This window comes from Ranitomeya variabilis, chromosome 6, assembly GCF_051348905.1.
Source record: "Ranitomeya variabilis isolate aRanVar5 chromosome 6, aRanVar5.hap1, whole genome shotgun sequence".
In the NCBI taxonomy this organism is placed as follows: Eukaryota; Metazoa; Chordata; class Amphibia; order Anura; family Dendrobatidae; genus Ranitomeya; species Ranitomeya variabilis.
In genome coordinates, this window is record NC_135237.1 from 40,887,919 (window position 1) to 40,915,834 (window position 27,916).

General features: G+C 43.9%; 1 protein-coding gene across 1 annotated transcript; it reads left to right on the top strand.

The window, feature by feature from the left end:
• The first annotated feature begins 213 nt into the window (after positions 1–213).
• On the top strand, positions 214–26,632 carry LOC143783211 (macrophage mannose receptor 1-like). The gene is made up of 7 exons (XM_077271630.1): positions 214–219; positions 2,011–2,179; positions 4,697–4,840; positions 7,655–7,771; positions 19,382–19,549; positions 22,876–22,911; positions 26,248–26,632. Exons 1-7 carry the CDS (start codon positions 214–216, stop codon positions 26,454–26,456), a joined length of 849 nt encoding a protein of 282 aa, XP_077127745.1. The 3' UTR covers positions 26,457–26,632.
• The last annotated feature ends 1,284 nt before the right edge of the window (positions 26,633–27,916 follow it).

Sequence of the window (27,916 nt, forward strand, 5' to 3'; positions counted from 1 at the left end):
TGAAATAGCTTGTAAGGAGTGTTTGAGTGGTGATGTGCCCCTCTAAATAAATAAGATGCAGTGGCCATTGCATGAGTTGTTCCCCACTGTTTTAATTGTGGAAGGAATATAGACATGCAGAATCTTACAAGATGCAATGCCCTGATAACAAAAGAGGTAGACACCTTGAGTTGATTACCGATTTACGATGGCCTCAACAATGGCAGTACTCTCATGAAGGTGAGCTTGTCTCCTTCTTCTGGAACAAACTACTCTGACAGCAGTACAGACTGAAGCTTCTTACTTACTCCTCCTTGGCCACTTTTATAGCCCCAGGTTAGCGCGCCATATGAATATGACCATGTGATTATTAATCACCCTCACTTACCACAGTGGGGGAAATAAGTATTTGATCCCTTGCTGATTTTGTAAGTTTGTCCACTGACAAAGACATGAACAGTCTAAGGGTTTTAAGGGTTAATTTTAATATTGAGAGATAGAATATCAAAAATAAAATCCAGAAAATCAAATTGTATAAATTATATAAATTTGTTTGCATTTTGCAGTGAGAAATAAGTATTTGATCCCCCACCAACCATTAAGAGCTCTGGCTCCTAAAGACCAGTTGGACGCTCCTAATCAACTCGTTACCTGCATTAAAGACAGCGGTCTTACATAGTCACCTTTATAAAAGACTCATGCCTACAGACTCAATTAGTCAGACTCTAATCTCTACAACATGGGCAAGACCAAAGAGTTTTCTAAGGATGTCAGGGACAAGATCATAGACCTGCACAAAGCTAGAAAGGGCTAAAAAACCATATGTAAGGCGCTGGGTGAGAAGGAGACAATTGTTGGTACAATAGTAAGAAAATGGAAGAAATACAAAATGACTGTCAATCAACATCGATCTGGGGTGCCATGCAAAATCTCACCTCATGGGGTATCCTTGATTATGAGGAAGGTGAGAGCTGGGACCACAGTCACCAAGAAAACCATTGGTAACACATTACACCGTAAAGGTTTAAAATCCTGCAGTGTCCGCAAGGTACCCCTGCTCAAGAAGGCTCATGTGCAGGCCCATTTGAAGTTTGCCAATCAACACCTGGATGATTCTGTGAGTGATTGGGAGAAGGTGCTGTGGGTAAATGAGACAAAAATTGAGGTCTTTAGCATTAACTCAACTCGCCGTGTTTGGAGTAAGAGAAATGCTGCCTATGACCCAAAGAACACCGTCGCCACTGTCAAGCATGGAGGTGGAAACATTATGTTTTGATAATGTTCCTCTGCTAAGGGCACATTAAAGGGAGAATGGATGGAGCCATATACCGTAAAATCCTGAGTGACAACCTCCTTCCCTCCGCCAGGACAATAAAAATGGGTGGTGGCTGGGTCTTCCATCAAGACAATGACCCAAAACATACAGTCAAGGCAACAAAGGAGTGGCTCAAAAAGACGCACAATAAGGTCATGGAGTGGCCTAGCCAGTCTCCAGACCTTAATCCCATAGAAAACTTATGGAGGGAGTTAAAGCTCCAAGTTGCCAAGCGACAGCCTCAAAATCTTAATGATTTAGAGATGATCTGCAAAGAGGAGTGGACCAAAATTCCTCCTGTCATGTGCACAGACCTCATCATCAACTACAAAAAATGTCTGACTGCTGTGCTTTCCAACAAGGGTTTTGCCACCAAACATTAAGTTTTGTTTGCCAGAGGAATCAAATACTTATTTCTCACTGCAAAATGCAAATACTGTTATATAATTTATACAATGTGATTTTCTGGGTTATATTTTTCATATTCTACCTCTCAATTTTAAAATTAACCTACCCTTAAAATTATAGACTGCTTCTGTGTCTCCCATTGTTCTTCAATCACTTCCTCTTTAATCTTCTTCTCCTTACAGGGCATGACGGGTTAGAGAAAAGTCTTATTTTATTACTGTCACTGTTTGTTTTTGCTTTTATTCCTATGACTGATGGCTTATGAAAAGCTGACATTTCCACCATGTAACTAATATAAATTATTTCAGACTGGGAATACATATAAATGGGTGGATAACTGGAAAGTACGCTACACCAGATGGGCTGCAGAGGAGCCAAGTAAAGACACTGGATGTGTATATGTGGATACGGATGGACAATGGACGACGTCGTCTTGTGATGAGAGCTATTATTCTTTCATCTGCAAACAAACCAGCGGTAAGTTGATCATTTTCCAGATATCCATATGGAACTCAAATTAGATACGCCACAGGTACCATAAGTAGTTTAATAGTGCCTATGCCCTCCTCTATAGTAATGAAGGGGACAATGTGCACATCAAAGGTACTCTAGGGTTTTCAAAGGGATTATAGATCTAGAATTCTGGTGGTCTAGGACTATGGATGAGTATATTCTTCCATCCCTTGTGGTCTGTAAAACAGGTCCATTAAGAATAGGGATTGCTGTCATTAATCCAATCTTCCATAGACCTCCAGGAGTTATCTATGTGTCCGGCAGTCCAGGGCAGCAAGGAGATAATATCATGATACTTGGTTTTCTACACTAGACAAGGATTAATATCTGCATACCTGGTGGTCTAGGGAAGGGATGAGGTTTATATCAATGACAAATAATTGGGGGTCCCAAAGTTTGGACAGTTTTTTTAACAATAAGCCATGTTTTTCATGAATTAGGAGGGTCTGTTTTCACCTCTAATGTCACCCTGGATCCACGTCCTCTGATACGATGGCACCAGGGATGGCTGAACGTGCACGTATAACATCGTATCCAAGCATGCTCGGTTGATATCCGAGCATCTGGGTGTGCTCGTATATTATGTTGGAGTCCCTGCGGCTGCATGATTTGTGGCTGTTAGACAGCCTGAACACATGTGGGAATTACCTTATTGTGAGGGAATCCCCACATGTGTTCACCAGAGCATGCTTAGATAAGACGCTATCTGAGCATGTTCGCCCATCACTAGATGTCACCTTTTAAATGGCTCGTAATTTGCTAAAGTTTATGCCCACTTCCAAGGCCATTTTTTTTGCCAGCACTTAGCTGAACGCTGTGGTGAGAAAATGAATTTTATTCCCCTGGCAGCATTCCGATTTCAGTCCCGGGGATGGCACTGGTGTTCAGTCCCTGATATACAGAGCGACGGCTGTAACCATGCCACCCTCCGCAATAACTGATAGCCGGTCCCAATGCAGAATCAATGTCAGTCAAAGCCGGGGGTGCGGTTACAGCCACAGCTCTCTATACTCAGAGCGGTGACTGAACCGGTGCCGGCCTCGTCCCCGTGACTGAAAACGGAATGCTGCCAGGGAAAATAAAGTTCATTTTATCCTTGCAGCGTTCAGCAAAGTGCAGGTGCTGGGCAGGTACCCATATATGCAGGTTAATCGCAATTTTTCTGGTGACAGGTTCCCTTTTAGTAAATTTATTCAGTGAAACTATAAACAGTAAAATAACAAGGAATTAGCACATTTACAAAGGCAACACAGAAATACATGAGACAAAATGGCTAAACAGTGTATAAACAACATGAGTTCAACCAGCCTGCTAACTAGTTTTATAAATGCAGCTGAGTAATACAGGGGGGAGAGTCTCCTGTATTTGATGGTTGCAAACAAATGCCACATAACCTTTCTTACCAGAGATGCTATCATGAACGGGGATAAAATGGTGGATGTTCTCTGTACTTCAGTCTGTGAGGGAATGAGCTCCTTCTTCCCACAATGCACCACTACAGAGCAAGGAGATGGGACAAAAAGCTAGTGCCAATAAGAAAATCCAACTCTTAGGGAACACATGTCAATTTATTAATATTATTATTATTATTATTATTAACTCTGGCCCACGGGGTGATTATATTTGGCCTGCAACACCAGGGACTATTTGAAGCCATTATACTATATGGAGGACTATTTGAGTCCCATTATACTGTATGGAAGAATATGTGGGGTCCATTATACTGTGTGGAGGACTATGTGGGGTCCATTATACTGTGTGGAGGACTATGTGTAGCCCATTATTCTGTATGGACGATTATGTGAGGCCCATTATTCTGTATGGAGGACTATGTGGGGCCCTTTACACTGTATGGAGGACTATGAGGGGGCCCATTATATTGTCTGGAGGTCTGTGTGGGGATCACAGTTGGCATATGATATTATTTTGGGTCACCATAATTTTCTTGGGTCATCATACTGTGCCTGTAGAGGGTACTAGGGAGGAATTCACTGTGGAGGTATCATACTGTGTTTGGGGGGAACTTTTGCTGGCATTATACTTATTATATGTATTCTTTAACAATTCAAGGTTTTTATCCTTTGTTATTACATAAATAAATTAGACTATTGGGCCATATGCTTTTTACTGCTCTTACATAACATATTATTTCAGAATGCCCCCTTTGTGATTATGTGCTACTTTTATTCAAAGATCTATTAATTAAATATAGTTTGTGGGACAAGCCCCTTAAGTTTGTTTCCATATGAAAAGTGTCATCATTATATTTGATGATAAGGAAAAACTTCCTCAATTTTAGACCTTTTTTTTAATAAATACGTTTTTAATTTGGGCCCTATGTGTATTTGAGTTTGACATTCCTGCCCTAGAGGGAGCCTATATGGTGTGAACAAAAAACTCAGTAATGAAAACATGAAACTTAACGATGAGGGCATGACACTTTATGTCCATTTCATTCTCTTCTACCTTTTTAAATTAAAGTTCCCGCTCCCACCGACCCACCACAAAACCCAGGAACATGCCCAGACACAGAAGGATGGATACCCTTCCGTAACCATTGCTATCATTTTGAATCATCTGTAACTAAATTCTGGTCTGAAGCCTCCCGTCACTGTCTTTTCAAAGGTGAGTGATAGAAGCATTGGATAATGATTTAATTTCACTGAGATAATGATTATGGCAGAGATCCAAAAAACAGATAAAGAAACTATCTTATCTCATAAAGTTTTGCTGTGTCACCAACATATTCCATTGCTTTAACATGAAGAATGAAGGGGCCACAACTTTTATCCTGTGAACTAGGTACAATTTTAGGCAAGTTAGACAATGCTTTGTGAGCTAAACAGTTTGCAAGTCTCGCAGAGCCGATACAACTGTTCAACTACTTCTGGACTACTCATACACTATGTACATAGGTGCAGTCCACACTTTCCCTTGCAACAGAGTTGGGAAAGTACAGGACACTGGCCACATCTATCCATTTGGCTGCTCCTGACTGGCCCACGGATTGAGACAACCAAAGCATGGGATACAGTGGTCTGCGAGCAGCACCACATGGCTGTCCCCTCCTACCCTTCCTTATGCCCAGTGCCTCAATTTTACAGGTATATACATCCCGAAACAGCAGATACCAGCAAATACAGTGGTGTAGACGGGAGCTAATGTCTGGAAACAACAGGCGCAACAACGTCACTAGATTATGCCTGTTGTGTGGAGCCTCTGCTCTCCAGCCACCGACCAACGCAGTACGGAAATACACCTCGTTACAAATTATTAAGTGACTGCTATTTTTCTCTAATTTTCTCAAATTTTGTTGGACAAACCTTCCAATAATAACAGTATTTTTTTTTCAAAACAAAAAAAAAATCACAATGCGCTATTGCAAATTATTATGCACAACAGAGTTTTTATAGCTTGTAAAGAAGTGAAAATAGTCCATTTATTAAATTTGCAGCAGTAAAGGTCAAATTTAATTAAATCAAATGTTTTTTTCACTCAAAAATATCTTAACAGGCCAAGTTACACGTAACATAGGACCCTTTTTTAATATCATTTTCATAGTTCTTGCATCCATTAAACTTGTGAGTCTTTAGATAGTTTCTTCTTGAATTTCTTTGCAGTATGTAAGAATGGCCTCCCAGAACTGCTGTTTTGATGGGACCAGCCTCCCACCCTCATAGATCTTTTGCTTGATGATACTCCAAAGGTTCTCTATAGGGTTGAGGTCAGGGGAGGATGGTGGCTACCGCAGGAGTTTCTTTCCTTTTGTGCCCATAGCAGCCAATGACTAAGAAGTATTCTTTGCAGCATGAAGATGATTTGGTGTGAATGGCATGGTTCTTCTTTTTGCACCATGGCAGAAATTGCCCAGTTAGAAGCTGTATATACTTTGCTGGGGTCATTTTCACAACTTCAGAGACCTTAAAGAGGCCTATCAGCTCTGTCACCTTGATTCCGGCCAAAAATATAACTCTGCCACTTGCTTGCTGATGTTGCAGCCTTGTTGGACATGGTGACCTTCCATCAACCATCTACTACTCCATCCATCTGGACCATGCAGGGTTGCACAGAACTCATCAGTAAACAAGACTGTTTTAAAATTAGTCATCATGTGGGCCTAATGCAACAGTTTCTGCTTGTGAGCACTGTTTGGGAATGGCCGAAAAGTAGGCTTATGCACACCTTCAGCCTGTGCAGGATTCTATACCTTGAGGTTCTTGGGATCCCAAAGACATCATAATATTCAAACACTTTTTTTCTGCTTTGTTATGTTATTTTATCAGCTGATCTCTTAATCAGATGAGTTTGTCTGGCAGAACCTTCCTCATTATGACTTTATCTGCATAAACCTGTCTTTGCTCTGTATCAGCCACAAATCTATTTACAGAATGATTGTCACAGATAAGTTTTTTTTTTAAATAACTAATGTTTTCATACCTTGTCCAAGGCATTGCACTGACACTTTTAGGCAGCTGAGAGATCCTTTTTCTATCCCATATCGCTTTAAACCTGTGGCTGCTTAGTAATGTGGAATATCCTTCTTAAGTAGTTTTCCTTTAATTGGGCCTCACCTGGGAAACTAATTATCACAGGTATATGAGATTGATTTCAGTGATGAAAGAGCCATGAGACAAAAACAGCCCATGAGTTTATTTTAAAAATAAAAAAATGACATCTTTATGATATTTAAATCCAATTTGCTAAATAATTTGGAACACTTTGTAGAAAATAAAAATGTATATAAAACAAAACCTAACCCCCCCCCCCAAAAAAAAAGAAACATTGAGACATTGAGAAAAAAATATGTCCAATATTTCAAAAATATTTTCTACGTAAAGGGTAACACAGTTTAAAATGTGGTGTTAGACACGTATTTCCTGTTTTTCTTTACATTTTCTCCTGATGTCATAAAAAAAGGATATCAAATGACATAAAAATTAAACCCCAGGTATTGCGAAAAAAAGTATGTGATTTATTTGAATATTCAAATGAGAATTTTTTTGCCGAGCCATTAAAAACACTTGTACCTGAAAATGCTTGGCCAAGAAACAGGGAAAATGGACCAGTCATGAATTTGTTAAGCCTTATTTACAAACCCGGAATGTGGCTTTGCGGCGCTGGAGTCTTAGGTTCAAATCCCACCAAGAACAATATCTGCAGGGAGTTCGTATTTCCTCCGCATTGTTGTGTGGGTTTCCTCCAGGTTCTCCAGTTTCTTCCCACAAACTGAACATAGTCATAGGGAATTAAAATTGTGAGCCCCAATGGGACTGTGATAATGATGTCTGTAAAGCGCTGTGGAATACACTGGCGCTATGTAAGTGAGCAAAATAAATAAATGTTATGTACTGAAGCATCAGATTTGTGATTATGTCTTGTGATACCATATTTGTCCAGTAGAATGCCCTTAAACAATTGTTTGATCTCTGAATTTTATAGGTTCCACTTTAGTTTCAATTGAAGATCAGACTGAATCAAATTTCCTCCTCCATCATACTGAGTTACTGAATGACAAGGTTGAAGGTTTTTGGATTGGGCTTTTCAGAAACGTGGAAGGTATGGTATCAGGATGTTATGTTTTCTTAACCATTTTTGTACCTCTCACCATACTTCTTATGTTGTTTCTTCTTAATAATGATATTATTCTTCAGTCTATTCTGAGTCTTTTAAAGGAATAATCAGGAGGTTGGCCGAAAATGAGGGATAGGTGAAGTAGGTTACTGCCTAGGACACCATTGACAGGGGTATAAAACTTTTGAATTAAAAAAAAGTATTACTGCACATTCTATATGTTAGTGAAACGGCTCCTATCAGATAGGCTGCCCAATCAGCCCAACATTGAAGAATACAAATACACACTACGCACAAAAAAATGATTAATTAAATTCAGGCTTTTCTTTTGCTCCTGGTGTATAACATCAGACCCCTCGACCCCGGTGTATAACATCCATCAGGGCCTGGACATTTGTTCGTTGGGGAAGATGAAATTTCATCCAAAATTTCTTTCTCAGAGATAGGAGAACCCAGGAACGCAACCTGATCCTCAGAGATTGTAGGTAGGGGGATATTTTTTAGGAAAGCCTTAATTTTATCTCTTTTGTCTATAAAGGGTTCGGGAAGCTGAGTGTCTAAATTATAAAGTCTCCGATAGAATGTTTGAAATTCTAACACAATCTATTCTGTTTTAAATATCGTGGAACCAACATAATTTTTGAGGCGAGAAATAAAGGATTTTCTCTTCCTTTGTTTAATTTGAGCCATCATGAATTTAGTTGGCTTATCCCCATGTACATTTGCTGATTGTAGGTTCAGAAAGTTACTTACGGTAGTTTCGTTCTCAGGTCAGTCTGGAGAGACAAATGAGCAAGCGTCTTTTTATGAATTTTTTCAATATTCTGAATTTTATCTTGTAATTCCTTTTGTTCCATATCCCTTTTATTTTTTAGATGAGCAGCTAGTGCTATGAATTCACCCCTTATGAACAATTTATGTGTCTCCCATAAAGTTTGGAGAGGCACCACTTTCTTGTCATTATATTGAAAAAATTAATTCAATCTATGAATTATTTGTTTACTATTTTCTGGGGTTTTAAGGTGGATATTGTTGAATCACCATCTATAATCCCTTTTCGGGATAGACGGAATAGTAAGTAGAATGTCAATCAGGGAATGGTAAGAGAAAATATGGGAATTAGTGATGAGTGAGTATACTCACTGCTCCCTCAGGTGGTCTCCGAGTATTTGTTAGTGTTTGGAGATTAAGTTTTCATCGCCTCAGCTGAATGATTTACAGCTATTAGCCAGGCTGAGTACATGTGGGGGTTGCCTGGTTGCGAGGGAATCCCCACATGTAATCAAGTTGTCTAATAGCTGTAAATCATTCAGCTGCGGCGATGAAAACGTAATCTCCGAACACTAAAAAATACTCGGAGATCACCCGAACGTGCTCGGGAAAACCCAAGCAATGAGTATATTCGCTCATCACTAATGGGAATTTATTCTTGGCTTTGAGTATAGACAAGCGTATTGAGTACCTATTAGAATATAGTTAATTCTCGGGTATGATTTATGGGAGCAGAGTGATGGGTAAAGTCTATGGTAGAAGGGTTAATGGGTCTCCAAATATCTTTTAATTGCATGCTGTGGAGTTTGGATTTAAGTTTTGCTAATGATTTTTGTGAGACTGTCGATTTTTTTGAAGAGGAATCCAAAGAAGGTTCAAAGGCCACATTGAAGTGTCCGACGAGGATCAGCATACCCTCTGTGAATTCCTGTAAAATGCCTAATGTCCCAATTAATCTGGTCTTTGTTAGGAGCATATATACGCGCTATGATTATGGGCGAAGAGCTCAAGAGCACTTTGATAAAGATGATTCTACCATGGTCAGCTCTTCACTGATCAAGGAAGGTGAAAGGAGTTTGGCTGTTTATGCCTATACTAACTCTTTTCGAGTTACCCGACTGAGAGGGACTGTAGAACCATTTTGAAAAATTTGTTTTTGGGAAGGTGGGAATATGATTGTGTCTGAAATGCGTCACCTATAAGAGGCAGAGATCTATTTTTTCTTTTTTGAAACATTTCAGAATCTGGCCTCGTTTAGAAGGGGAAGTAAAGACGCTTACATTGTCATAAGAGATTTTAATCGCAGCCATACTCATGGGTTAGAAGCATGAAGCTATGTATATATCTCGAGCCGACTGCTTTTTTTCTGTGTAGAGAGTCGAATCATCTCAGTTGAAAGGAGAATGAACTGGACATCCTCGAAAGCTTGATTGCCGAGTGTAGAAGTCTTTGATGAGCAACTCTCTAGTACTGGGTTAGAGATTTGGGTAACATGAGTGGTAGAGTGGGAGGTTAAAGAGAGACAGAAAAGTGGAGAAAGACAAACATGCAGTCAAACAGTATAGAGTCTTGGAGTCCAAGAGTCAGTCTGGGAGAAGACGTTTTGGTGCGAGTTTCCCCGTTTTCTTTCTCTGTTTGCTCCGGCTACTCTCAGGGGTGGTTTCCCACTATGAAGGTGAAAGATAGACCGAAAGGAGTGTGGCTAGGTCCTACACCATGCTCCAGTCACCAGTGTGGAGGTCAGATAGGTCCAGAAGAACCAAAGCTTGTTTTCTTAACAAATTTCTCCATCTTTCCCTTTGTGCTCTTTAAGTTTGCATTAGCTTCTCTAGTGGGACCACCCCCAATTTTAACCATCATGAAAGGGAACTATCTGTTGATGTATGGCATTTGAAAGAGTTCTGTAAGAACTGCTTACTTACTGAAAATTAAATTAATCCCATAAGCTTGGGATATTCGAACAGGAATATTGTGCGTGTAGACTTTAGGCTGTTATTTCTCTGTAGGCCACTAGGTGTCATGAAGAATCCAGAATATATATTTTCAAGCTCTAAACATTGCTGGTGTAGCATCACACATGACTGCATAACTGCATATCCCAAGATTGGACCTTCGCGATACCGCATAGTGCCTACATCCAACCACATTCACCCAAAGAAATGCTTCTTACCCTCAATTAAGACATGTCAATTATTTCTTTGGATAATTTGGCCACAGCGGCCATTTTATTAACAAAACAAACATAAATAACCATTTATACATTTGTATATATAAAAAACTTGAGGGGAGGGTTCTTGGAGCTAATAAATCTGGCACCCGATAGGCAAAAGCTCAAACCAACTTTTAAGAGAAAACCTTCTTTACTCTCAGCCGTAACCACCAGCTCGAGGGCACCATGTAACCCGTTTACCGGGCAAACCAACCCCAAACCTCCCGAGGTAAAATCCCCGTCCAGAGCCAGTAAACCAAAGCCAGATCAGCCCCATAAAAAACCAACTCCAAGAACCCCGCCCCCCCGCCAACCATGAGCAGCACTGAACACCTCAGGCTCGCGAGTGCCCCACCACCGCCATGGCTCTCTCAACCCCTTCCTGAATGGCCAACATCCACAAATCCAAACCAATATCATTCAAATGAACGCCATCATTCCTCCAAAAATTTCCCACTCTCAAAATGCCGAACTGCCACACCCCCATTACAGGAAACAAAGCTCACCACGGCCCTGTTCAGCTTCATCCGGGCCCTATTGATCCCCTTAAGGGAACGTACCGCCCTCCACGTTTTCCTAGGCACGATGTCAGACCAAACCGTCACCATCCCTGGAAAGGATACCCACAATCTCAAAAAATCATAACGGATATCCCTAATTAACTCTCTCACCGGCTTAGACCCCAAATCATTCCCACCCAAATGCACCACAACAATGTCCGGGGAACGATCCAAATTAGCAGCGCGGGCAAACTCGGATAGTATCCTGCACCACAACATACCCCGAAAACCCAACCATCGGACCACCACCGCATCTCTCTTAAAACCCAGTTGCCTACCATCTTGCCTAGCATCAGCACGAATCGCACCCCAATGCACAAAAGAGTGTCCGAATATCCAAGCCAGCAGTGGGGTCCAACCTGAAAAATACAACAACAATTAATACCCACCAAACAAGTAACCGACATCAATGACGAACATAAGACAAATACCGATTAGACGACCACCTGCCAATACGCCGAATAACCTCCGGCCCCAAACCCAAACCAGCAGCCTCAGATGCCGCCCCAATCCGAAAAGAGTGTGTCCCAAAGGAAAAAGGGTCAAGGCCCCACAATGTCAGCCCCTTTTTCAATACTGCCGTGAACTGAAACCGCGACAAAAACTCACCTTGTCGGTGCCGTAAAAGTGGGCCAGGCCTGTCCGGCCACAAACCCCAATAAGCCTCTAAACACCGATGGGGCACATCAAACCCCCAACCACCTTCCCTAAAACCACACGTCTTCCTTTCCCCAACTGATCGGTCTTTGACCGCCGAATCCAAAAGGAAATTCCACCAGCCCAAAACTCCATATCCTCCGCCAACAAACCCCCCGCTTTAAACCTATTAGGGGACACCAACTCACCGAGTCTCAACTCCCCGAAAAAAGCCAATGAAAACGCCAACTGAAATAAAACAGCCTCAAGGTGAGAACTACAAATTTCCCCCAACGCCTCACCCAAACGCTTCAACGTCCCAAAAGATATGGGCCTACGCGCATCGCAAGTTGACGAACCCTTCCGAAAACCTTTCAACGCCTGCCAAATCAAGAAATCCTTAGTAACATCCACGGAACCCTGAAGCTTAAAACCAAAAGCCAAACCAGCTATAAATTTGTTCAGCTTTGACACCGACCAACCCCGTTCCTCCGCCGACCCAATCAACAGCAAAATCGCCATCACTCTCACCATCCGATTCAACTGAACCCAACTGCTCCAACCACCCTTCCCACATATGCCATGATGATTCGTAACCTGACCACGTCCTTCCCGACACTGTGGCCTGTATCAACCGACCTCCTCGTCCGCAACAATCCACCACAAATGAGAAGGGCATGTCGTTCCTGCATCCTCCGCTTCTGGAGCCAACTCCCGGAAACGTTCCCACTGCAAACGAGACAAAGCATCCGCTATAGAGTTTTGAACACCGGGAACATGAACAGCCGAAATCCATGTATTCAACTCCAGGCACCGCAAGACTAACTCCCGGACCAGTCAAATTACCAGGGGAGAGGAAGAAGAAAGACTATTAATCACCGACACCACACTCAAATTATCACAATGGAAACGTACCCGCCTATCCTTAAAAGTACTACCCCAAATAAACACCGAAACCACAATTGGAAACAGCTCAAGCAACGCCAAATTTTTAGTTAAACCAGCTTCACACCACCAATCAGGCCATCCTCCAACACTCCATTTTCCTGCACAATAGGCCCCATATCCAACACTGCCTGCTGCGACCGTAAAAATTTAGCAATCAAAATCATTCAAATCTTCCTGTTGAATCAAAGCCCTGCCGTTATAATTATCCAAAAAACGCCGCCAAATTACTAAATCCTCCCTATGCTCTTTGTTCAAATGTACAAAATGATGTGCCGACCGCACTCCAGCAGTTGCCCTAGACAATCTCCTGCAAAATATTCTGCCCATAGGCATGATACGGCACGCAAAATTCAAACGCCCCAACAGCAACTGCAACTCTTTTAACTTAACCTTGCTCAACTTTTCACATCTCAGCACCTCCTGCCGTAAAGCCAACAACTTCTCCTCAGGCAACCTGCACTCCATCCTCTCGAAGTCTATAAGAATACCCAAAAAACTCAGAACCGTGCAAGGTCCCTCTGTTTTTTCCCGCGCTAAAGGCACACCAAACTGTCCCGCCACCCATTCCATGGTAGCCAACAAATTGCCACACAACAGAGAATCCGGCGGGCCGACAAACAAAAAATCATCCAAGTAGTGGATGACAGACGGAACCTGGGAAACATCCCTAACAACCCACTCAAGAAAAGTACTAAAAGCCTCGAACAGCGAGCAGGAAATCGAACAACCCATAGGCAAACACCTATCCAAATAAAAACCCCCGTTCCAAAAACATCCTAACAGCGGGATACTATCGGGGTGAACCGGAAGCAATCGGAAAGCCGCTTCAACATCTGTCTTAGCCCTTAACGCATCTGCGCCATACCTACGCACCCATTGTACCGCAGCATCAAAAGAAGTATATACCACAGAACAAAGATCTTCAGCGATGCCATCATTAACCGACTGGCCCTTTGGATATGACAGATGTTGAATCAGGCGGAACTTGATAGGTTCTTTCTTAGGGACTACCCCCAGAGGCGAAACAACCACCCCCTCCACGGGTAAAGCGCTAAACGGCCCCGCCATACGCCCCAACTCAACCTCCTTCGCCAATTTAGCCGTAACTACATCCGCCTGTAAATTAGCTGACCTCAAATTCTTTTTTGAAAATGGGATAGTATGAGCCGGATGAGGAATCTGAAAACCCTCCGAAAAACCTTCCCACAGCAGCCTCGCCTTTTCCCGATCTGGATACCTACTTAGATAAGGGGCCATCCTTTGAACCTTCACTGGTGTCACCCCCTTGACCGCCTCCCACTGCTGGTTTACCCCTTGCCTTTTTAAAACATTTGGCCACTCCATGCGAGGCCCCGCCGCAGTGAGAACAGACATGCTTGAACTTGCATGTACTGCCGTATTTGCATTGGCCGTCATTAAACTGCCAACATGTCCCTGTTTTGTCCTTAGCCCCCTGTGACCCCTGTCCCCCAGCTCCCTGTCCCGACTGCTGACCACTACTCCCTCCCCCCCATGAAAGGACTGCCCAAACCGCGTTGGAGCCATAACTTTCAACCACAACCCTATATCTTTTTGATCCCATTTTATCTCAGGCCTGACCGCCTTCCTTTGCCGAAACTGCTCATTATACCGAAGCCATGCCTGGCCCCCGTACGCCCTGTATGCCTCCCCTATAGCATCCAAGTAGCAAAACAGGCCCGAACAATTCTCCGGAAACTTTTCCCCGATAACACTTGCCAAAATTGAAAACGCCTGCTGCCAATTCACAAACATCTGAGGTATTAATCGCCAGCGCCTCTTTTCTTCCTCCTCTTTTTTACTATCCTCCTTCTTACCCTTGTCTAAATTAAACTTCTCCAAAGGCAGGAGGGAGAAAATCTCCACATATTCATCTTTCCAAATTTTTTCTTTTATTTATTTCTTTAAATGAGCCACCAACGGCCCCTCAAAGCACACATAAACCTCCCCCTTAGCTCTATCATCCAATTTAATCGCATCCCCTTTTTCCTTTTCCGTTTGAACGGACACCGATACCCCAACCGCCGACGCTTGCTCTACCCCACTCGCCCTATCGGACCCTACTACCACTCCTGCACCCGGACCAGACGCCGGCAACCATGCTCCTACCGGAGACGACCACGCACTATCAAGGCCCCCCCATCCAATCTCCTCAAAATCTGAGACATACCCGCCAAAAGCTCCCTGACCCCCGGGACCCCAACAGTGCTAGCCCCTCCTCTCCCAGCCAAATCAACCCCCCCCATACCAGCTATCCCCAGACCGAACTCAACTATCCAACACCGCAACAGAATCAGCCTCATACTCACGAAGCTCCGCAGCCCGCACCCCTGGCCTCCTCGTCACCAGGGGGGACCGGAGCAGAAGATAAGGACCTCTCCCTCGACCTCCTGGGCGACCTGGACCTGACAGCTGCCAGCCCGTCTCCAGACCTGTCTTCTTGCTGGGCCCTGTCACGAGCCCCAGCCGCTGCCACACTGCACCCCCTCCGAACTGGGCCAGGCTGAGGGGTTAAAATACGCCTGCCCATCGCCCTGCCTCTTGGAGCGCCATTCCTGCCAGGCACCCGGGGTGGGTCAGACCCCGAGTTACCCGCCACTGAACCGCTGCCTCCATCGCTGCTGCTCCTCTGCCCCGCTGCTGCTCCCTGGGGTCTCCTCCTTGTCGCTGTAGCTGGCGCCGGCGCCGCAGCCACTGGAGCTGCTCGCCAGATAATGCTCCTGCTCACCGCCGCCATGTTTGCCCCTTGAACCGGATCCACTGCAGGCACATCCGGTGCGGCCTGCGCATCTCTTCTGGCCTGCACCGCCGCTGCTCCTGACCGCCACCCAGCACCAGCAGCGCCGGCCGGAGGATTTCTGCCGGAGGGCGGGCCGGGGTGGATAGGTGACCCGCGGCCTGCGCCCTCCGCAGGGTCCCGAGAGGGGCTCCGTGGCCGGCGGCTGCCGCGCGCTCTAAGCTCCGGGGACAAACGCTCCGGGGGACGGGTCCTCCTTGATCTGGTCCCCTGGACTGCAGGACTGCATAGCAACAATGCCAGCTGGTCCTCCAGCCAGCCGCCACGCCTGGACCGCGCCATCTCCCGCAGCTGCCCCAGAATGGTTTCCACGGAGGACATCATGCATGTCTTCACACTTCGCTGCCTAAAAGGTAATGGCCCCCTTTCCCGCACTTTTCCCTACAAACCCGCCCTACAAATTACGGACCACCCCATTTCCTCCCATCCCTTGAACCAATCCCCACTGCCCCTGCCTGAATTCAAACGATGCTCCCCAAGTTGCCTTGGCAACGCAGTCATGGGGAGCTTTCGTTTAACTGCGTTCCTACAGCCCCCCTCTTTCTCTTTGGTGTCTCCTTTCTTATTTTTTTTTATTGTTTCTTTTCTTATCTATCAAAAGTCCTGGTGCTGATGTAGAAAGTGAAGGTAAACTAACAGAGAGACGTTGAGTCTCTGATCATGGAGATAGTGGCCATTATAGTTGTATGATAGAGGGACCAATAAAATGAAAGAAGATGGGGGTAGGGTGGGGAGCTGGAGTGCAGTATACAGTTATATGAAAAAGTTTGGGCACCCCTATTAATCTTAAGCTTAATGTTTTATAAAAATTGTTTTTTTTTTTGCAACAGCTATTTCAGTTTCATATATCTAATAACTGTTGGACACAGTAATGTTTCTGCCTTGAAATGAGGTTTATTGTACTAACAGAAAATGTGCAATCTGCATTCAAACAAAATTTGACAGGTGCATAAGTATGGGCACCCTTATCATTTTCTTGTTTTAAATACTCCTGCCTACTTTTTACTGACTTACTAAAGCACTTTTTTTTTGTTTTGTAACCACATTGAGCTTTGAACTTCATAGCCAGGTGCATGCAATCATGAGAAAAGCTACTTAAAGTGGCCACTTGCAAGTTGTTCTCCTGTTTGAATCTCCTCTGAAGAGTGGCATCATGGGCTCCTCAAAACCACTGTCAACTGATCTGAAAACAAAGATTATTCAACATAGTTGTTCAGGGGAAGGATACAAAAAGCTGTCTCAGAGATTTAACCTGTCAATTTCCACTGTGAGGAACGTAGTAAGGAAATGGAAGATCACAGGTACAGTTCTTGTTAAGGCCAGAAGTGGCAGGCCAAGAAAAACATCAGAAAGGCAGAGAAGAAGAATGGTGAGATCAGTCAAGGACAATCCTCAGACCACCTCCAGAGAGCTGCAGCATCAACTTGCTGCAGATGGTGTCACTGTGCATCGGTCAACTATACAACGCACTGTGCACAAGGAGAAGCTGTATGGGAGAGTGATGTGAAAGAAGCCGTTTCTGCAAGCACGCCACAAACAGAGTCGGCTGAGGTATGCAAAAGGACATTTGGAGAAGCCAATTTCTTTTTGGAAGAAGGTCCTGTGGACTGATGAAACCAAGATTGAGTTGTTTGGTCATACAAAAAGGCGTCATGCATGGTGGCAAAAAAACACAGCATTCCAAGAAAAACACTTGCTACCCACAGTAAAATTTGGTGGAGGTTCCATCATGCTTTGGGGCTCTATGGCCAATGCCGGCACCAGGAATCTTGTTAAAGTTGAGGGACGCATGGATTCATCTCAGTATCAGCAGATTCTTGACAATAATGTTCATGAATCAGTGACAAAGTTGAAGTTACGCAGGGGATGGATCTTTCAGCAAGACAATGATCCAAAACACCGCTCCAAATCTACTCAGGCATTCATGCAGAGGAACAATTACACTGTTCTGGAATGGCCATCCCAGTCTCCAGACCTGAATATCATTGAACATCTGTGGGATCATTTGAAGAGGGCTGTCCATGCTCGGCGACCATCAAACTTAACTGAACTGGAATTGTTTTGTAAAGAGGAATGGTCAAAAATACCTTCATCCAGGATCCAGGAACTCATTAAAAGCTACAGGAAGTGACTAGAGGCTGTTATTTTTGCAAAAGGAGGATCTACTAAATATTAATGTCACTTTTCTGGTGAGGTGCCCATACTTATGAACCTGTCAAATTTTGTTTGAATGCAGATTGCACATTTTCTGTTAGTACAATAAACCTCATTTCAAGGCAGAAACATTACTGTGTCCAACAGTTATTAGATATATGAAACTGTAATAGCTGTTGCAAAAAAAACAATTTTTATAAAACATTAAGCTTAAGATTAATAGGGGTGGCCAAACTTTTTCATATAACTGTATTGTGCTATCCCCTAAAATCCACTCCACTAATTAGATTTAACAGTTTCTCAACTCAGCAATATACTGAGAGGAGAGGAGCCCTCTAGCATTAGAGATAAGCCGAGCAGCTGGTTAGATAGAGGGGAGATAGCGAGCTGTAGTGATGAGAACATCTGGAGCTCAGGCAGCCCCTCGCTGGTCCAAGATGGTGGCGGGACAGCTGCTGCTCAAGATGCTTGGGGACGTCACCTATGGGTCTGATCCTTCGGGAACGCCGCACCACCATCTAAAGGGTTCCGGCCTAAGCCTGTAGGGACCACGTCAGTCTGCTGAAGAGGTCGCAGCTTTAGGCCTTGGGTAGGCCTCAGTCAGGTGATACCTTCACCAGCAGCTCAAATGGCTCAGAAACAGTCATCATCAGTTATTAATATATCCAGAAGTGTGATTTGTGCTGGATGGCCCTAAAAACCCAGAGGATTAAGGAGATTTTAGACTCTAGAGCGCACAGCTCTGTTGGACACAACCAGCTCCCTCGACTTTGAGGACATGCCCCCCACTTGCTTTATTTCTACTCTGGGGAAATTGATGCCACTTTAATGATGTGTGGCGATAATTTTTTTAAATATTTGGGCTCCAAGTTGGGTCTCTTTCATGTGTGTTGCCCGTAGCAGTAGGGCTCCCAGACTGGTAGGCCTGCAATTACTTTCAGTCAACTACTTGTGTTACTATTCTTAAATTCTATATTTAAATCTACCAATCGTAGTCTATGAAACTGATGTTTGTGGCACCCAAGTGTGGCTCAGCAGAAAAGCAGTTTGAGCTGTTGCATGAGGTATCAGGGCTCCCAGCACAGAAGGCCTACACCCATCCCTCATCTATCTTAATTTAAATTTAGATCCAAAGCTCTAAATGCCGATCCACACCCTGATACCTCATGCAGGGTCCATGCCTGACTGCTGCGCCATTATCACATTTCTACTGTGGGTCAATTGATGCCACTTTTCCTGGTGTCTGCCCCTAATTTAAGCTCTTTTGGCAGCTTTTTGGCCATCCTGAAGATGTTGTCTATCGGTTTAGTTTTGCCTCCTATAGAATTTAATGGTGTTCGAATATGTTTGGCGAACATTGTGACATTCACCAAACCAAACCTTCAAAGATTCGCTCATCTCTAGTTAGCATGTTTATACAGACTTTTATTACCATTGTAATATATTATATTATTGCATATCATGGTCAGCCACATTAAATAAGGAAATGTTTTTGCTTTTAGACGAATGGCTTTGGTATGACAATGCGCCTCTGGATTTTGTAAACTGGCATCATGGAATAAAATTTGAAGCTTCACATTCAACTTGTGTCACAATGTCTGCTACTAAGGGGACATGGGAGAACATCGCATGCCATAGGTACAAAGGATACATATGTAAAAGATTAAAAAGTAAGTTATTCACTTTTTAATTCAAAGTGACTGTTTAATCGAAAGAGGAACAACCATCCTCACGATAGACTGATGCTGCCTGCCCCTTTTTCAGCTTCTGTTGTACACTGAGGGCAGAGTTGTCAGTATTCTCATTGTGAGGATTGGTACACCAGGAGAGTTTGAGCATAAACTGCAAGATTTTGAATTAATTTACTCACCTATTTAATTACCGTATATACCTGAGTATAAGCCGACCCGAGTATAAGCCGAACCTCCAAAAAACTGGGAAAACTTAATGACTTGAGTATAAGCCTATGGTGGGAAATGCAGCAGCTACCTGTAAGGCTACGTTCACACTTTGCGGGTTTTGCCGCGGATTCGCAGCGGATTTGACACTGCGGATCCGCAGCAGTTTTCCATGCAGGGTACAGTACAATGTTACCCTATGGAAAACAAAACCCGCTGTGCCCACGCTGCGGATTTCCGCGGAAAAAGCCGCGCGGCTTTTCTGCGGAAAAAAAGAAGGAGCATGTCACTTCTTGGTGCAGAATCGCAGCGATTCTGCACCCATAGAAATGCATTGATCCGCTCACTTTCCGCATGGGGCTGTGCCCACGTTGCGGGAAGTTGAGCGGATAATGTGCAGATGGTACCCGGGGTGGAGCAGAGGAGACTCTCCTCCAGGCCCTGGGAACCATATTTTGGTGTAAAAAAAAGAATTAAAATAAAAAATGATGCTATACTCACCTCTCAGCGCTGCCCGCGGCGTCCGGTCTCAGTTGCTGTGCGAGCAGGACCTGTGGTGACGTCGCGGTCACATGACCGTGATGACGCCGCGGTCACATGACCGTGACGTCACGAAGGTCCTTGTCGGCACAGCCGCCTGCAGCACCGAGGAGATCCGGACATCGGAGGGTGAGTATAACCAATTTTTATTATTTTTTACATTTCTATTGATGCTGCATATTGCTGCATATGCAGCATCAATAGTATAGGAGTAAACCCGCAGCGGAAACCGCGGAACAAACCGCGATAAATCTGCAGGGATAACCGCAGCGGTTTTGCCCTGCAGATTTATCAATTCCGCTGCGGGATTAACCCGCAGAGCAGGCCGCAAAGTGTGAACGTGGCCTTAATGTCAAAAGTAAAAATACCGTAGATACCAATAAAAGTAAAATTGATTGAGACTTCAGTAGGTTAAGTGTTTTTGAATATCCATATTGAATCAGGAGCCCCATATAATGCTCCATAAAGTATATGATGGCCCCATAAGATGCTCCATATTAAAATATGCCCCATATAATCCTGCATAAAGGTTAATAATGGCCCCATAAGATGCTCCATAGACACATTTGCCCCATACAATGCTGCACAAATGTTGATTATGGCCCCATAAGATGCTCCATAAAGATGTTTGCCCCATAGAGTGCTGCACAAACGTTGATTATGGCCCCATACAGACACTTGCCCCATATAGTGCTGCACAAACGTTGATTATGGCCCCATACAGACTCTTGCCCCATATAGTGCTGCACAAACGTTGATTATGGCCCCATACAGACACTTGCCCCACATAGTGCTGCACAAATGTTGATTATGGCCCCATACAGACACTTGCCCCATATAGTGCTGCACAAATGTTGATTATGGGCCCATATAGACACTTGCCCCATATAGTGCTGCACAAATGTTGATTATGGCCCCATACAGACACTTGCCCCATATAGTGCTGCACAAATGTTGATTATGGCCCCATACAGACTCTTGCCCCATATAGTGCTGCACAAATGTTGATTATGGCCCCATACAGACTCTTGCCCCATATAGTGCTGCACAAACATTGATTATGGCCCCATACAGACACGTGCCCCATATAGTGCTGCACAAATGTTGATTATGGCCCCATACAGACACTTGCCCCATATAGTGCTGCACAAACGTTATGGCCCCATACAGACACTTGCCCCATATAGTGCTGCACAAACGTAGATTATGGCCCCATACAGACACTTGCGCCATATAGTGCTGAACGAACGTTATGGCCCCATACAGACACTTGCCCCATTTTCTGTTGCTGAGATAAAAACAAAAAATCACATACTCACCTCTCCGTCGCTCAGGCCCCCGGCACTTTCAATATTAATCTGACTTTGTTCCAGCGCCGCTCCGTCTTCAGCGTCTTCTGCACTGACTTTCAGGCAGAGGGCGTGCACTATCCACGTCACCGCGCCCTTTGCCTGTATGTCACTGCAGAAGACGCTGAAGACGGAGCGGCGCCGGAACGGGCAGCAGGTGAATATTGCACAGCGCTCCCCCTCCCCGTTATACTCACCTGCTCCTGGCGCTGTGCAGTCCCTGTTCCCCAGTGCCGCAGCTTCTTCCTGTATTGAGCGGTCACCGTTACCGCTTATTACTGTAATGAATATGCGGCTCCACCCCTATGGGAGGTGGAGCTGCATATTCATTACTGTAATGAGCGGTACCATGTGAACGTTCAGTACAAGAAGAAGCTGGGGCGCTGGGAAAAGACATGCAGGGACCGCGCCAGGAGCAGGTGAGTATAATTAGAAAACCCCCCGCTCCCCTCCCCTGCCTACACCTGGGTATGACTCGAGTTTAAGCCGAGAGGGGGACTTTCAGCCCAAAAAAATGGTCTGAAAATCTCGGCTTATACTCGAGTATATACGATATTTAATATAGATTGTGATGTGTAAAACCCCCCACAAAATAACAAAGAAAAGCAACAAATATTATCAATGTTATTTTTCAAACGTGTGTTTAAGATAAAAACCTGATTTAAACAATCAGTCATTTGTGATGACATGTACCCATTAAGGGGAATGTATAATAACTTTTCTTTCAGTAAGAGTTTTCAGATGTTTCATAACCATCAGAGGCAGGATTACAATGACAGGTGACACCTCTATACACAGCTGATATCACGGGATCCACCAATCACAATAGGTGATGGCACAGCTGATCCTGCTTAGCCTCTTTTCACAATGGACTTTTGCACAACCAAATTTAAATAATAGATTTTTTTTAATGACACATCCCCTTTAAGAAGACACTTTAGACTAACGAAATAATATTGGATTGTCACATGGAAAAGAAAAAAAATCCCACTGCTGAGATTTTTAGATGTGCAGAAATATGAACTTAAAGTAACACTTTATGCCCCAAAATAGAACAAAGTGATGTACCCTATGGTAATTCATGAAAATCCACACAAAAGAAGCCACTGAAGATAATCTAGGCTGCTGAATTTCACAAGTTTTATATTTAAAAGTAAAAAAACATAAAATAAATAAAAATGTGTGACCTGTTCTATTTTGTGTTTACAGCTCCACTGCCTACTGAGAAGCCGTCAGAGATTCCAGGTACAGTAGAGATCACATTTATTACATTTGTTACATTCACCATACACTACTATGATCTTCACGCCCTGCATGTTTTATCTAAAATTACAATATCTATGCACTTCAGAATTTCTGAAGTCTTTATCATATACAGTATATTTAAAGAAGAACTCCCATCAAAGTTTTCATCCTCTTAGTATATTGCAATCATCATATTACACAGCATTGTGTACTTACTTTTGCTCATTTTGCCTTTCTACCAAGATAATTCTCCTCTTTTCTCTGCTGTATGTAGAAACAGGAAATCCCCTGTCCCTTCATTTATCATTCCCCTATTTAACTCCTGACCCAGATGCGCCCTCTGCCCCCCTGCCAGGGACTTTTGCAGTGACTGATGACTTGTGCAGGGAAAATTGACCTCTTGCTTTTACATAGAGCTAAGGCTACGTTCACATTAGCGTCTTTGGGCGCAGCGTCGTTGACGGATACTATCTTTAACATGGGGGGCGTCGTTGACGGATACTATCTTTAACATGGGGGGGCGCATGGACATGCTCCGGTATGCGTTGTACGACGCATGCGTCATTTGGGCGCACCAGACAAGGCGCGGACGATGCTACATGTTGCATTTTTCCTGCTCCAAATTTCCGGTAAACAGCGCATGCAACACACTTGCGTTGCGCCAAAAAAACAAATTACTGTCTATGTAATACGCATAGGGCGTAGGTGCCTGCGTTGACCCGCGTTGTTCGATGCATGCGCCTTTTGAGTAAAAAACAAGTAACGAAGTGTCTAGACAGTGACAAGACCACCCCATAGATATAAAAAAAGGGTGATTGCATTGTATTTCACTTGCCTGCACGTCTGGAAACAGAGAGTACACGAGACACAGCTCTGCCTTCAAGAGATGCAAGTATATGATTTCTCTGCCAATTTTTTTTAATTCTTTGCAATGTTTGTTGTTTGTTTGTTTTTTTATGTGTGTGACTTTTTTTTTTTCTTGCAATTTATGGTGGTTTATTTAATTTTTATTGGGTTGTTCTGCGTTGACCGCATGCGTCAAATAATGCTGCGTTGTGTATGCGGTTTGACATGCGCTTTGGGTTGCGTCGACGACGTAGCCTTAGAAGGATTCAGCTAGTCAGTTTTTAATCATGTGATGTCATAGACCGAATGGAAAAGTGAAGAATTAGCTGGGTAGAAAGGCAAAATGAGCAATTTTAAGTGCATAGCAGTGGCGTAGGAAGGGGGGGGGGCGAGGGGGGCGGGCCGCCCCGGGCGGCACAATACCGAGGGCGGCACAATGCCGGGGGCGGGTCCGACCCAGAGAGGAGTAGGAGGAAGAAAAAAAAAAAAAAAGAGAGACGCGGGCCCTTTAAATCTTCGGGCGGCGCCGACCGCCGCCACTACCAGGGCCCCCTCCCCGATACCAGCGCTGGCATTGGGCCCCCCATTCTAATACTCACCTCTCCTGGTTCCTGCGGCAGCTGCAGCGTCTTCAGCGCCCTCTGACTCTGCGACATCTCAGGGCAGAGGGTGCGATGACGTCATCACTACGCGCTCAGCCTCTCTGTCCTGAGCGTTGCAGAGCCGGAGAGACGCTGAGTGCACCGGACCTGCGCTGGGAACGGGAGAGGTGAGGATTTTACTTTTTTTTTTTTCTTTATGTCTGACGCAGACACACTGGGGGCAATGCTGGACACTGGGGCAGATTGCTAGACACACTGGGGGCAATGCTGGACACTGGGGCAGATTGCTGGACACACTGGGGGCAATGCTGGACACTGGGGCAGATTGCTAGACACACTGGGGGCAATGCTGGACACACTGGGGGCAATGCTGGACACTGGGGCAGATTGGTAGACACACTGGGGGCAATGCTGGACACTGGGGCAGATTGCTGGACACACTGGGGCAATGCTGGACACTGGGGCAGATTGCTAGACACACTGGGGGCAATGCTGGACACTGGGGCAGATTGCTAGACACACTGGGGGCAATGCTGGACACTGGGGCAGATTGCTGGACACACAGGGGGCAATGCTGGACACTGGGGCAGATTGCTAGACACACTGGGGGCAATGCTGGACACTGGGGCAGATTGCTGGACAAACTGGGGGCAATGCTGGACACTGGGGGCAATGCTGGACACTGGGGCAGATTGCTGGACACACTGGGGGCAATGCTGGACACTGGGGCAGATTGCTGGACACACTGGGGGCAATGCTGGACACTGGGGCAGATTGCTGGACAAACTGGGGGCAATGCTGGACACTGGGGCAGATTGCTGGACACACTGGGGGCAATGCTGAACACTGGGGCAGATTGCTGGACACACTGGGGGCAATGCTGGACACTGGGGCAGATTGCTGGACACTGAGCCTGTGCGGCCGCCCGGCTTGTGAATCCCAGCCCCGCACTCTGCATAATGCATAACACACTGCGGGGCTGGGATTACCAAGGTGGGTGGCCGCACTCGCCGCACAGGCGCAGTCTGCAAGCCTGGCTGTGACGTCAGACGGCCAGAGCTCTCTGCGCCTGCACCAAACAGCGATACACAGCGCAGGTGCCAGATTTCATGGGTAAACAGCGCTGAGGGGGCGGCGCCCTGCGTTGAGTGACGGCAATGGGGGGGGGCGCCAAACTCGGGAACAGCCCCGGGCGGCAAAAGCTCTAGCTACGCCAGTGGTGCATAGTGCCGTATAATATGATGACTGCAATATATTAAGAGGATAAAAGCTTTGATGGAGGGAGGAGGGCTTCTTTAATTGTAAGAGTACAAGCAGCGATACTAAATAATACCAATTTTCAGATAAGACGGTAATTGTCACCTCTTCTAAAGTCTTCGGCCACGATTCATTAGTTGCTTTTGCACATGGATCATGAATTTTGCACAAAGTCCAAAATAGTTTTTTATTTTTTTACATTCACCTTTTATTCTTTGCAATTTTTTTCTATAGAAAATGTGGCAAAAATTGGACCAAATTTTCTACCTTGCATAAAATCAACTTTGTACTTTTGTGCAAATATTTTATGACTTTTCAAAAAGTCCTGAATGATGAATCCGATGACAACGTGTAGAATGCTTAAACTCTGTCCACAGTGTCAAAATAAGAAACAAACAAAAATATGAACACGTAAAAAAGTGATTTTAAAAAAGGTGCAAATGAAAAGATGAATATGGTGCAAGTACAAACAGGCGAAAAATACTCAAAACTAGATAACAAAAAGCACAAAAGAAATGATGAATCTGCCCCTTTATCTCTAACTTCATAAACTAGAGTTAATCGATTCTACTCCACCATCTATTTATTTTCAGTCTGTCTCTCCCATGTGTAATTTATGTTTCCTTTACAGAAGTGCAGTCCTCACGTGGCGCGGTCATCGGCGTGGTTCTTCCTATCATTCTTGTTCTTGCTGCCATCGGCACCGCAGTCTTCTTTCTACGTAGGAGGAAAACGATGACGCTACAATCAGAAAATGGTTTCACCAACAAAATATACTTTGACAGCAGCCGTTCAGCTGCGACAGAAGATGCCAACGTCTTGGTGGAAAATATTGAGTAAAATGAACATGGAAATCCTTGATTGCTATAAAACCCATCAGTAACTGTGAAATAATGTCTAGACTCTACAGACTCTAATCCAATGGACAACAATCATCACAGCTTTTTGTCTATAAGACTCACTTTTTAGCCGGAAAAAATATTATTAAAAAGTGTGTGCATCAGACTAGAAGTCGACAGCCTCAGGACCCATGAGCACCAGATACCCCTGACAACTTATTTAAAGGGTTTGGCCAACGTTTGGGTCATCATGGTATTTTTTTGTAAATTAAATGCATGTATTTTGGACTAAAAATAATTTTTTCATTTTATGGACTTTGATGATATCAAATTTAATTTTTTTTTTTAAATAAAAATGCATTCATTGTTATATCCAAATCAATGCCAAACCCTAGCTGTAATCCTATCTCTAACCATAGCCTTAAACCTAAGACTATACCAAGCCCCAACTAGTCAGGGGTAGACTGAGTGTAAAAAGGTAAAAACAATTCTTAGAAATCAATGACTACAGTATTGAATCACGTGGATTTGCTTTTAATTTTAAGTCTGTCTTTATTCATTAGCTGCTCATCTTTTGCCAGCCTGGTCAGGGATTATGCAGAGAGCAGCAAGCAAAATGATTTTGTCATCATCTACAGTGCTCTGCATAGGCAGTAAATAAATGAACAAAGCTTTGTATAATGAAGTGAGCTTTACGTTCTCAGTTGCAGCTTATACGGAGAGCAGCAGGCAGGATTGGTTTATTATTAGTTGCTGAGCTCTGTATAGGCAGTTACCGAGAATGTAACAAATATACTAAATAGAGTATCGTAAAACAATTACAAAATTGCAAATCAAAAACATCAAGGTTAGCTAAGCGGTTAATAAATTAATACATTAAATATTAAAGTGCATGTGAATAGTTTTTGGCCATCCGTTTTGCTATTCAATTTTAACAAGCTTTCACGCCACATTATTACTTCCCTTACAGACCCTCCCTACCTATTATCTCTTGTCATAAGTATTTTGCGATGGGAAGGTTTAATTTTGTTAAGTAAAATAATAAATTCTCTTTGAAATCTGTATATTCACCTGTGCACGTATGTTTTTGTAAACCAGTTTTACTTGTCTGCTAACACTACTAACGGCACAACAATACTACAACTTGCTATAACATTTTTATTTCTGTATGTGCACATTCGTACTTAGCATTTCTTGTTACATACTGTAATTGAAAGGGAAGGTGGTTTTGAACTTTATCAGAAAAAGAAAAAATGAAAAAAATAAACTTGAAATTTGACTGTTTTAGTAGTCCAATTTGATACCATTACACACACCAATATAGCGGCCAGTTGTTGCACTAGGCTTTTTGGATGTGTTTTTGTTTGCTCTTTATGGCAAGTTTTAAATAATTGGGTTGAAAAGGTTGTCAAAAGTTAATTATAGTGTTGTGAAAGGTGTATAGCAAGGGAAAAGGTAGCA